The sequence below is a fragment of the Meriones unguiculatus genome, chromosome 14 (assembly GCF_030254825.1).
Source record: "Meriones unguiculatus strain TT.TT164.6M chromosome 14, Bangor_MerUng_6.1, whole genome shotgun sequence".
Taxonomy (NCBI): domain Eukaryota; kingdom Metazoa; phylum Chordata; class Mammalia; order Rodentia; family Muridae; genus Meriones; species Meriones unguiculatus.
In genome coordinates this window covers 56746436-56759145 of record NC_083361.1, presented here as the reverse complement: position 1 = coordinate 56759145, position 12710 = coordinate 56746436, and the positions used below count along the sequence as shown (strand labels likewise).

General features: G+C 47.1%; 1 protein-coding gene across 4 annotated transcripts in view; it reads left to right on the top strand.

The window, feature by feature from the left end:
* Positions 1-48: 48 nt before the first annotated feature.
* Positions 49-12710, top strand: part of Pgpep1l (pyroglutamyl-peptidase I like) — a 29964-nt gene continuing 17302 nt past the window's right edge. For 2 of the 4 annotated variants that reach the window (XM_060367323.1, XM_060367322.1), the window contains exons 1-3: positions 50-195; positions 1936-2728; positions 7501-7553. In XM_060367323.1, coding sequence (XP_060223306.1) covers positions 2653-2728; positions 7501-7553 — 129 coding nt within the window. In that variant the 5' untranslated portion in view covers positions 50-195; positions 1936-2652. Of the gene's footprint in view, positions 196-1935; positions 2729-7500; positions 7554-12710 lie in introns of all 4 variants that reach the window. The other 2 variants (XM_060367321.1, XM_021634675.2) reach the window with 2 other exon arrangements.

Here is a 12710-nt window from a genome sequence, read left to right as displayed (position 1 = left end):
CTTTTTGAAACGATCTCTGCACCTCGTGATTGATTTCTTTCCCCTCCCCCTGCAGGAATTTGATCAGGTTGATGAGATTTCATTGATGTCAACTATACGACTGTGTCCTGTCATAAGATCTGTTTGCCTCCAAGACAATGAAAAACAGCCGTTGTAATCCTTTCTCTTGCTTAAGCAGGAAGTCACCACTCAACGGTAAGGAATTTAAAACAAATCCCACAAAGTTTCATGTTTACTTTAAAATGTGAAATATTTGAAGTCCGGGGATATTGTCATCTTGGCTGTCCCCAGCGAGAACTCGTGGCTCGCTTCCTGGTTCAATGAGAGGAACGCACCTTGCCCTCCGGTCAAATATAATTGCAAACATTTCCTCTGGGGACTATCTTGTAAGGAAGATTATCATGCTTTCTGTTAAATCAAACATCTCCCTCCTTGCCTTACAAATTCTCAGGCTTACTGTATTTCATCAGCCTAAAGAAAGGGTTTGACATTAGCAATTGTTAGAGACCATTTGTTTTTACAGTGGAAAAAAGAAATGAAAGAGCAGACACCAGCCCTAAGAGTCTGTGCCTCTCTGAGCTGTTTTCATCTTACAGAAAGATGGTGGGATTTTTGTTGGTGTTTGTTTGCAAGTCTAACTAAATATTTCATATCAGTTAGGGATCAAAATTAAAAAAAAAACACAGCTTCATTACAAATTACAGAAAATATTAATGCAGGAAAAAAATAATAAATTATGGGAAAGTGATAACTCCGGATGCCTCCAGTTTAAGGTAAAATAGAAATGGTGTGTGTCAAATCCCAAAATAAGCAAGCCAAGAAGCAAACAAAAAATAATAATACCACACCGTCAAGGTGGCACATACCCATAATCCTAACTTTTTTGGAGACGTGGTGGGACAGAATTATCACGTAGGCCAAGCGTTCTGGGCTAGCTTGTGCAACACACCAAGATCCCTTTTAAATAATAATAATAGAGATTACAGGTTCATTACCAATACAGTAGTCTTGTTCCCAAGCGGTAATTGCAGTTAGCGGGACTGCTTAGCAACCATTCGTAAACAGGGTCACATGACTCGGTGGCTTTTTTTTTTCTTTTCTTTTCTTCTCTTTTTCCTTTTTTTTTTTTTTTTTTAGACAGTTTATCTGTGTAGTCCTGGCTATCCTGGACAACACTCTGTAGACCAGGCTGGCATCGAACACAAAGAAATCCTGCCTCTGCCACGAGAGTGCTGAGATTAAAGGCTTCAGCACCTACTATCAGCAGCCACCTTTACAAACAGGGACCTTCTGTCTGTCATCTGCTTTTCCTAGGGACTGGGAAGCAGATCCCCACCCCACCCCACCCCTCCCCGTCAGAAACACGTAAAGGCCACCAACTAGAGACGGACAGCTTGATAGATGAAGCGGGACAAACGTCTACAGACGCCACGGGAGTGTGAGAAACTAGGACCAAGACATCCCCCTACCCTGGCCCCAGCCAGGCCCAGTACAAAGCTGTCTCCAGCACCTGGTGGGCTGGCCTCAGCCTCCCGGGAAAAGTGGGAGAGAGCTGGCTGAAACAAAGGGCAGCTTTTCACCAGTTCCCGGGTAACTAGCAGCCAGGACCCTACCCCAGGGGCCCAATTAAAGGGAAGGTCTCACAAGGTCAATTAAGTAGTTAGCAAAGTGCTGGGTCTCACCACAACACCCAGGGCGAGGGGAACTTCCTGGAAGCTGTAGGGTGTGGTGCTTGAGCTCAGCCTGCTCCCCTGGCCTCACCCAGAGGGGCAGAGAAGCCTTGAGTTTTGTTTCTCCCTTAAATAGCATTTGAAAGAGTGTTTTTCCCTTTTTCATTTTATTTTTTTTAAGTATTTTTGAAAAGCCAGCATGCTGCCTAAGACATCGATAGAAGAACTGGCCCAAACATAAGACTTCTTGTGGTTTCCCTGACAGGATTTTAAAAAGCCTGAGTGCATCTAGAACCCAGAGAAATGCCAAGACCGTGGGTGACATCGGGCGGCACCTTTGCCAGGGAACGCAGTAGGAAGCACTCCCCAGACAGGATGGAACAGTCTGAAGCCAGCAGACAGCAGCCAGCTGGTGAGCCCCCGTCGCTCCAGGCTGATGCAGCTGGGGACGTGCGTGGGAGGCAGCACGCTCCGTCTACGCGGGCGGGGACGAGCCCCACTTCACGGAGCACGAAAACTGGCGCTGAGATTAATCTGACGGCGGACCCGCGGGGCCTAGGGAGCAGGTGCTTGCAACCAACGCCTTCCGGTGTTTTCTGAGCATTTGGTTGCTTGTTTAAATGCTTTGCAGAATTCAAGAGCAATCACGAACCAAGTTCCCAGACACCGGGGACTACTCTGAGCATGAGGGGTTTCCACGGGGGGGGGGGGAGGATCAAGGTAATCAAGGTAGGTACAACAACAGATAGGGTGACCCGCAGACCTAGTTGGAGCGATTTCAGCCATGAATCCTAGTAATGGCGCGGTGTTGGGGGACTGTTAGCCGTGACAAGGCCTTGGTGTCACGCATCCCACGGAACCCACTAAGCTGAGTCCTGGTGAATCCCGGCGGCGCTGTGACCCTCCAGGCCTCCCGTTCTGCTCCCGAGGGCGTGGTCTTTCCACACTTCCCACGTGGTCCTCGCCCCTCCCGTCCGGGATCATGGCTGGTCCGGGCCCCGCCAGCCTAGCTCTGCCCGGCCTCGAGGATTCGCGGTCCCGCTGCGTGGTGGTGACCGGTAAGCTCGCGGTCCCCTTCGTTCCGAGTAGCTGCTGCTTTCTGCAGGCGCCTGGAATGCGCACTTGCTCGGCGCCGATTGTAAACAGCTCTCCCTGGGGAACGGGAATGGCAACTGGTGTTGGTAGGAATTCCATATGGAAGCTGACTTCCTGCTCTGCCCTATTAAAAAAAAAAAAAACCACAGGCTTTCCTGCCTCTGATCCCCCTTCGCCACAAATAAACTCGAGTGGCATGCATGGAGGTGCCCGCTTGAAACCTAGGTTCACTCAGACCTTGTTTGTCCTTCCGCCCTTTGGGAAGGAGCCCAGGCAGTCACCTGCTGTCTTTAATCCTAGGACCCAGTGGAAAGGGTAGAATTGCAGATTCAGACGGGACAGACCCTTCTACAATGACCACGCCTTGATGGAGTCTGCATTCCCCAGCCCCACGGTGCTTTTGCTGCTATGGGAACACTGAACTAACCAAAACACACACACACACACACACACACACACACACACACACACACAGGTTGATGCCTCCGAACCCGGAAAAGCTCAGCCTGGGAAGAAAGGTGGCTTCTCTGTCATAAAGGATTCCTGTCACCTGTCTTAACTGAAAACTACTTTGATAAACACTCTCAGCCAGCGTCTCATACTATCAACCTTCCAAAAAGAGAGACAGAGAGAAAAAAAAAGAAAATTCTTTTGAAATACTTTTATCCCGTTGCACTTTCATCTTTCTTCTTTTGGGTCCAGAGACTGACTGGGTCCAGTCACACTTGCCTGTCTCAGGAAGCCGGGCTCTTGGTGAAAGGTAATACCTGTCTCACATGTGCCTCCTCTTGGACTCATATCTTACCCTACATTTGTCTCATCAGCTGGCAGTAGCTGCCAGTCAGGCGCCATTGGGAAATGCCCACTGGATTCCAGAGTGTGACCTGCCTTTAGAGGCTGCCGGGGGCAGGCTCTTCATTTAGTTGGCTCTGCTGAGTATGTAAATCTTGTCTTGACAACTGGCATGTAGACAGATGGTAGAAATGCAAGGACTCCAACAAACAGCCTTAAGATCAAGGTATTGGCCGCCACCAACAGTAAAATGAGAGACCAGGCAAGCCAGCGCCCCTCCCAAGGGTCCCCTGATTCCACCAGATTTCTCTAGCTAACTCCCCAACTCCACTCCAAGGCAGTCTTGATGGTAAGTGAGGCCTAGCCAAGCAAAACAGGACCTTCCAACCTTGGTTCCCAGTTATCTTTCCTAATTTAAAACAAATAAGAGCTCGTTTTCGCAAAGCCGAGTATGATTCTAAAGCAGATGATGTGTGCTGATGGGCTTTTTATTATCCTAGGAGGAAACTGGCTTCTCCGTATTTCCACTTATTCTCGACATTTTCTACATTGTTCTTTATGGCTGCAGGTTCCCACGGCGGCTGCAAGGCTGTGCGTCCTCTCGGGCAAAGCCAGCTGACAGTCCTGTGATGGGACCTTCTGCTGAAAAGCTTTCTGTCCCCCGAGATTTTTCTTCCTGTGACCCAGTCCTGTTGGTGGATGGAGCCCCATACAGTCAGCAGTTGCTAGGGACAGGTGGGGCCCCTTCTCCAGAGCTGCCACCTGCTCTAGAGGCCTGGGGTCCATGGACTTGATGTAGAATCCTGACCTTTCACAGTTCTGAATTTGTGGGGGTTGAGAAGCATTCCGTAAGGATCAGGTGAGGAGCTCAAACCCTCAGTCCTACTCCAAAGAGAGCTGAGTAGGACAATGCTGACCCCACTTGTAGCCTGACGTGAGATGAGTGTCCCCCTCTTCTCAGTCCGACAAGCTGGCCTTCCCCACCAGGAGGCCACATACTCTTCATTTCAGAAACACAATAGACCAAGAGGAAATTGTAAATTAATAGACAGAGAACTCCTTACATCTTTCACTAGAGTAGTCTGATCCTGACATCTTCAGTGTCAAAGCCAACATCCTGTCTTTATTTCAATTAAGAAAGAAGGGAGACCCGGGCATGGTGCGCACCTGTAATCTCAGCAAGTAGGGAGCAGAAGCAGGCAGATCTCTATGAGTTCAAGGCCAGCCTGGTCTACAAAGCAAGTCCAGGACAGCCAAGGCTACACAGAGAAACCCTATCTTGGGGAAAAAAAAAAAAAAGAAAGAAAGAGAAAAGGGGGGAAGGAGAAAGGGAGAGAGGAGTTACGGAATGAGAATGTTATGTGTTCACAGACAGCCCTGTACAATTTCAAGCAGTGTGTAGCTTCCTGGAATTATCTCTGTAGTTAAGATGTATAACATGGCCTTCACCTCAAAACCACCTCATGCTATTCCTTTATAGCTTCTTTCACACTTTCTTCTCCCGTTCTAACACTTGGGTGTGTGTTCCAGATTCATTTGGCTATGATAAACTATCCAGTGAAAACAAGGAAACAAAGACAACAACAAACCCAAACAAAGGGACTTAGAGGATAAAGGAGTTTATTTCAACTTAAGAGTCCCCGGTTCCAGTCAATCACGCGGGAAGATCAGTACAGCAACTTCAGAGCGCTGGTCACATCACATCCATAGTCAAGAGCAGAGGGAAACACAGACACACTCTCCTGGCCTCAGCTTGATTTCCCCACTCTTGTACGGCTCAAGACCCGATGCCTAGGGAATGATACTGCCCACAGTTATCTTGGTCTCCCCACATCAGTTAACAAGACAGTCCCCAGCCGGCCTGGCCACAAGCCAACCCACTGTAAACAACCCTTCACTGAATGCTTTCATGGCTGTTTTGGTGCTGGGTCTTGAACCAACCCTGTGCTTTGTGCATGCTGGGCGAGCACTTTACCGACTAAGCCTATGCTTGCTTTCCTTTTTTTTTTTTTTTTTTTATTTTGGTGCTTGGGGTTGAACCCAAGGCTCTGGGTACATTAGCTGTGCCCCTATAATCCCATGAGCCATCCCCACCGCAGCCTGAACGTTTGTGATTATTGTGGAATCCAGTTTGTCAGTTTTTTTCTTTTTTGGATCAAGGCTCCTGAGATTCCCCACCACCACCTTTTTTTTTCTCTCTCTCTAAAAGTTTCAGTTTTGCTTTTTACATCTAAGGCTTTGCTCTCCATTTAGAACTTCCTGATGCCTAAGCTGCAGGACATTAAGAGACTGGGGTTTTGCCTCTTGGTTTCTGTCTGAATTACTTCTCTATGGCTGTGAGAAAACACTCTGACGAAAGCAACTTAAGAGACAAAGGCTTTGTTCCGGCCCACAGTTCAAACGGTAGTTAAAAGCCTGTTGTGGCAGGATCCTGTCTGTAACCAGGAAGCAGAGAGCAGTGGATGCCAGCTGCCGCTCAGCCAGGAAATGGCGCCGCCCACAGTGGGCGAACGTTCCCACTTCAGATGAACACAATCAAGACATACTTCCCAACATATCCAGGGCCCTGGCTCCCAGGTGATTTGGGATTCTGTTACCAGTTAACGGCAGTCATCACTGTGTCCCTGTGTCCCATCGCTCCAGAACCATTTTTGGAAAAACACAGTCTTCCCAATCCATGGGATTGCTTTTGTGACTTTGTCAACAAGCAGATGGGGATGGTCGCACAGGTCTGTCTCTGCTCCTCCCCAAAGCTTGCATTTCCGTCTGAATGTGACACCGGTTCATGTGCTTGGGCATCCTGCTGCTAGCTGGGGATGTGCTTTGGGAGAGGCTGTGGAGCCTTTAAGGTGTGGAGTCTGCTTGCAGGAAGTAGCTGGCAGGGAAACAAGCCTTGGGACTTGCAGCTTCGCTTTGGTTCAAGAGAAGCTCTCAGGCTCCTGACTGCCGATAATCGTGAACAAGCTGCAGGCTCGCACTTGTTTGTCGCACTTGTCACGGCCAAACACTGTTTTCCCACCGTGGTGGACTTGGCCCTCTGAACCATGAGTCAGAATAAATCGCCCCTCCCTTACGTTGGGTAACAGCTATGAGAAAAGCGACTAATACAGGCAGGTTCAGTCCAACCCTTGTGTGTACTTGTTCCTAGCCTTTGACTGTGGAAGTGGGTGAGACCCCTTTCAACTACTTCTTTGTTACTTTGTGTTTACGCTTGCCTGTGTGTGAGTGCAGGCGCCTGAGCCATGAATGTTTGGGTGCCTGCAGAGATCAGAAGAGGACAACAGGTCCCCTGGAGCTGCAGTTACAGAGAGTTGTGAGTCTCAGAACCTGGATGCCGGGAACTGAGCTCAAATCCTCTGGAAGAGCAGCATGGTGACTTAATTTTGATGTCAACTTGATACACCCAAAAAAGAGGGAACCTCAACTTAATGGCCTCCATCGGATTCACCTGTGTACACGCCTGTGGGGGCATTTTTAAAATACTGCTAGTTGACCAAGGAGGGCCTGGCTCACTCTTGGTAGTGCCATCCCTGGGCAAGTGGATTATGTAAGCAGGCCAGTGAGTGGCATCCATCTGTGCCCCTGCCTCCAGGTTCCTCTTTTGGATTCCTGCTTCCTTGGCTTTCCTTGCTGATGGACAGTAACCTATAAACCAAATCAACCCTATCCTCCCCAGTTTGGTTTTGGGCAGTGTTTATCACAGCAAGAAAGAGCAGAACCAAGGCCAACAGGAAGTACTCTCAACCTCTGAGCCAGCCCTCCAGCTCTCTACACTCCCCTTTTTTGAGGGGGGCCTCCCCCACTGGGTTTCACACAGAGGATTCTGAGGAAGCCCCCCCAGAATAGCAAGGTTGCTGGTCTCTGGGGCTTATGGGACTTGTTACCATGTGTCAGAACTTGCTACCGTGCTGGTTTGAGTAAACTTGGGTATCTTTGGTTTTAGGTTTTGGGCCCTTCCAGCAGCACCTGGTAAATTCCAGCTGGGAAGCAGTGAAGGTAAACCTCGCCCCAAGTCAACCTGGTTCCTACTGTGGCAGTGAGGAAACCCCAGTATATGGGAATCCTAGTAACCAGAGTCACCTCAGAGGGAAGACAAGCCAGAGACCCCTGGAAGAAAGGCTCATCTTTGGTACCTGGGTGGTGTGATTTGCCTGGTCAGGTACTTCTGCCATTTGTGCAGTAAAGAAAAGTGGCCAAGGGACACTCCTAGGTGGGATAAAGAAGCCCCGATGCAGGCTTTGCTGAACCTTGAGCTAGATTCTTGTCTTCTTTTCCTTTGGATTGTAGGGCCTGGGGAAGGTCATTTTTATCAGCTTGTGGCCTCACTCATGCATAAGGAATGCTAACACTGATGGCCAGGACTTCACTAAAGACTCAGTTCAAAGTCAGCTGTCTACAGCTTTGAATGTGCTGCTCTGTGTGAGCGTGGAATAGGGCATGGGCAACCACACAATCAATGGTCATTACTGTCAACAGCTGACTTGCTTTTAAGGATGTGGCTGACAGGGAGAAGGCTCATCCTCTGACTGCCCACTGTCCACAAGGAGGGCTGGTGTCTGTTAGGAGCAAATTAAATAATGATGAAGTGCACAGCAGATTTTATATGAAAGAGGTCTATTAGATGCTGATCAGTGAGGTGAACTCACCAATCCAGTGGCTGGCCAATGAGAAGAATTCACCAATCCAGCCATTGTTGCTCGTAGAAGGTAGCAATCAAGTAGCTAGGAAAGGGAAGTCCCAAAACTAGGGAAAGAGGAGGAACCCCACCCTCTGAGATAGGCAATAAGTGCAGTACTTATCTGGAGCCCAGTTGACCTGAGAGGTGGATTTAGGTGGATTTTCTGCAGCTTACAAGAATTACTTTTAAGTTTTATGAAGGAGATAAAACTTGAGGCATGTTAGCATCACAATTGTAATCTGCACTGAAATACACATTATAGAAAAGGCAGTAGACCTACACATTTGTCTTAACAGCATAAGCATTCTTTAAGGTGAGCTCTGAAAAGGCAGAAGCCTTTCATGAAGTAGAAGTGGAAGTTCACTTGCTCTTAACCTTTAGTATAAGTACACATTATGGAGATTTAAAATCTTGAGCTTGGAACCATGATAGTGGGTGGTATAGTGGAATGTTTTTGTATTAGAGTTAGATTAACACATCAGAGCTCTATTGATAAAGGTCAAAGCTCTGGACATTCGTCAATATAACAGTAGCATAGCAACAGGAGGAAATATTAAGCCTTTTTACCTATTTTTTAAAAAATCCATACCAGTTTAAAATGAGGCTTGTTGCTGTCTTAGTCTAAAAGGAGATAAAATAAACAGAGAATTAATTATGATTAAGGAAGTCTTATAAATGTAAACCAATGAGAAAATTACATAAATCAGTAGATAAGCATTTAAAGCATTTTAAAATATGTATATTTTAAGAGGAGAGTGTACAGAAATCAGGAAGAAAGGGTTTTTAAAAGCTTGGACATAGCACCTTAGGTCAGAAATATTGAGAGCCAGTGTTTGAACGTGTGGCTTGGAGGTTTGCAGGAGTGGAGGAGGGGCGAGCACATTGTGTGGCTTCTTTTTATTTTAAAATCAACATGGCGACTCACGGCCATGTGCATGCAGGACTGTGGCAGCACAGTGAGACCAGGTGCTTTCTCATGGGATGGCTGTCCCAACGGCATGGCTGCATGCGCATGGCATGGAAGTCTGCACAACTGAAAACCCTTGTCTACAAGCCAGCCTCTAGCAGCAGGTGTTCCAAGGGAAATTTAAAATCTCATCCATGGGACCTGAGGCAATTTAAAGCAATCTATGTGTGCATAGGGTCCCCAGTAATTGCTTACCTAGCAGGCTGTGTCTGTCTGAAGCCAATTTTGGTGCCTCGTAAGTCCTGGGGCTCCCTGGGGCTCCCCAGGACTCCCCAGGGCTCGGCATACAAGCAGCCGATACAGGCAGCTGTCCCGGGCATCAGGACAGATGTGCTGGGGTAAAGGCAGTTGAGAGAAAGTAAAAAAAAGATTTTCAGGTATTGGATGGTTCAGTGATAGAATTCTCGCCTGCCAGGCGGGAGGCCTGGGTTCAATTCCCGGCCAATGCACCAATATTAGGACCAAATTAAATAATGATGAAGTGCACAGCAGATTTTATATGAAAGAGGTTTATTAGATGAGATGGAGAGAGAGAGGAAGAAGGGGAGAGGGAGACATGATGGGGGAGACGAGAAGAGGGGGACACCCCAACAGAGAAAGAGGAGAGGGCAAGAGCCAAGAGGGCAAGAGCGAGACAAAGTAGTAGATTGATCCTTCTAAGGAGCAACATAACCCCGCCTGCCAGGTGTAGCCACCTGGCCTCCACACATGATGACATCACAGGTTGCTAGGCAACCCAGAAGCAGGCTGCCATAATACTAACAGTATCCCTGACTATAGGCCTCCCTGGGCCAATTGTCTGCCATCACTCCTCATGTGGGTGTTACTTAGAGGCTCTGGATATTGACAGCTGCTTGTGCACACTTGGCTTTCAGTTTCACACCTCTGTTGGATCAAGCCAAATGTGGGGACTGGACTCTGTTCTCAAGATTTCTCAGCCAAGCTGAAAATGGCAGCACTCAAGGTAGCCGTGGCATTGATTTTGTGGTCTGTCAATGCAAAGGCAGGCAGGAGGCTCATGACCCTTGAGTTAGCATTTGGGCTTTTGTTTTTCTAATCATGAAAAAGCTCCGAGAAGCTTGGGCTTACCACCACCCCTTGCTGTGGCACATAATGTAACAGGCCATTACAGGGCTTTCATGAGCTCCTGGCTTTCTGGAGCCAGTGTCTGATCAGCAGGACTCCTGCCAAGACCCTGGCAGTCCCAGACCCTTCTGTTTCTTTCTGCAACCATGGAAAATGGAAAAGAGCCAGACAGCTTCTGATCCTCCTCTGAGGTCCCACAGTTGTAAGTAGTGGGATGCAGACAAGCTACCCAAGTTTTGTGTGTATATGCCTCAGTTACCCCTTTTTTTTTAATACATCTGGTTTGTATATATGCAGACATAGTGATGGTTAAGGAAGTCATGTAAAGTCCCAGAGACGGGCTGGGCATGGTGATGGAGCTTTTCTGTAAGTCAGGTCTGTAGCTGCAGGCACGTAGGGCGAGAGTGGCAGATCAGCACAGCAAGTGGGCGAATGGAGAGGATTACTTGGGAGGAGGCTTATTAAGGTTAGTGAACCAAATCAGAAAGAGCAGGCTGGGGCTTCCAGGGGGTGGCAGGAGGGTGGCTAACTGGATATGCTGAGGGCCAAGCTTCTGTGTATAGTCAGACATGCAGAAAGCCATGATTAGCTCTGAGGAGTAAACACACACACATGCACACACGCACGCACAAGAAATGCAGGTAAGGGCAATGTCCGTGTTCAGAACTGGAGATGTGGCCTAGTTGGTAGAATGCTTGCCTAGCATGCATGCAGCCCCGGGTACCATCCCCAGCACACGTAAGATCAGGCATGGTGGCCGATACCTATATATCTATATTCCCAGTGCTAGGGAAGTAGAAGCAATAGGGTCAGAAATTCAAGGTTATCCTCAGGTATACAGTGAGTATGAGGCCAGCTTAGCTTATATGAGACCATATCTCAAAGAAAAAAAAAAAAAAAGGAAGCAGCAAGGAGCTAGAGATGACCCTTTAAGCTAGATCATTGTAAAGGGTCCTGGATCAAAAGTTCTTGGGACCACACTCCTTTAATTCTAGCACTCAAAAGGCAGGGCCAGTCAGATCACTGTGAGTTCAAGACTAGTGACCACTGACCTGGTTTACACAGTGACCTCCATGACAGTCAGGACTACATAGAGAGACCCTGTTACAAAACAAAACAAACAAAACAAAACAAAAACTAATAAAATACAAATAAAACTCAAACTTCTTACAAAAATGAACTAAGTATCAATTCCCAGCCTAAAATCACCAGATACACAAGAAAACAAACTGCCATGTGAAAAAAAAATCAGTAAAAGCAGGTTTAAAACATAAAACCATAGCCAGTGGTAGCTCAAGCTTTTAATCCCAGCCCTTGGGAGGCAGAAGCAAGCGTATTTCCGAGTTTGAAGCCAGCCTGGTCTATACATTGAATTCCAGAACAGCCAAGGCTACACAGAGAAACCCTGTCTTCAAAACAAAACAAAACAAAAAACAAAACAAAACAAAACAAAACAACCAACCAAGTCTAACTAGAACTGTAGTGAAATATTTAAAAACAGAGTCACAGAAATAATGAGACCATAAAAAACTCAGGAAAACTGAAAACAGAACTGATAGCAGTCTGAGAAACTAGAAATATAGTTGACATAGCTGAGAACACAGCTGACTTAAAAGATGGTTTAGAACTGTGATAAGTGAAAGATACCAGTCACAAAAGACTATATATCATTTGACTCAATTTGTATCAATGTCCACATTAAACAAATATATGGAGAGAAAAGTAGATTAGTGGTAGGCTAGGGTAGAAGGACAGTAGGGAGATGAGAGAAATGACAAAAAATGAATATGAAGTTTCTTAAAAAAAAGTGCATATCCTTCTCATTGTGTGATGGGGTGGGTATGTATGCATGCTGTGTGTGTGTGTGTGTGTGTGTGTACACGCACACCATGGTTTGCATGAAGGAAAGAGAGGTTCCCAAGGCTGGCTGGGCCATGCCGGCTGACTGGCATCCCAGTTTACCTTCCTTTTGGGCCCTTGACTCTGTCTCGCTTCTCTTCTCCCTTTCTTGTGTTCTTTCATTGGACAGAGTTGGTTGCAAACTCTTTGCTGTCAATGTTCAGGGTTGTTCTGTCCCCATGGGTCACCTTGGGTCATCCTGTGTCCTCTCTAACATGTCAGTGGACTCCACTTTTGGTTTGGCATCTTCCAGTTAATTTTTTTTAAAGATTTATTTATCTGTTATTTATACAGTATTCTGCCTGCATGTATGCCTGTATGCCAGAAGAGGGCACCAGATCTCGTTTTGGATGGTTAAGAGTTGCCATGCCATCGCTGGGAATTGAACTTAGGACCTTTGAAAGAGCAGCCAGTACTCTTAACCTCTGAGCTATCCCTCTAGCCCGCCTGTTTGTTTGTTTGTTTGGTTGTTTTTGTTAGTTATCACAGTAGCCACATGAGTCATGTGCCATTATGGTCTTTA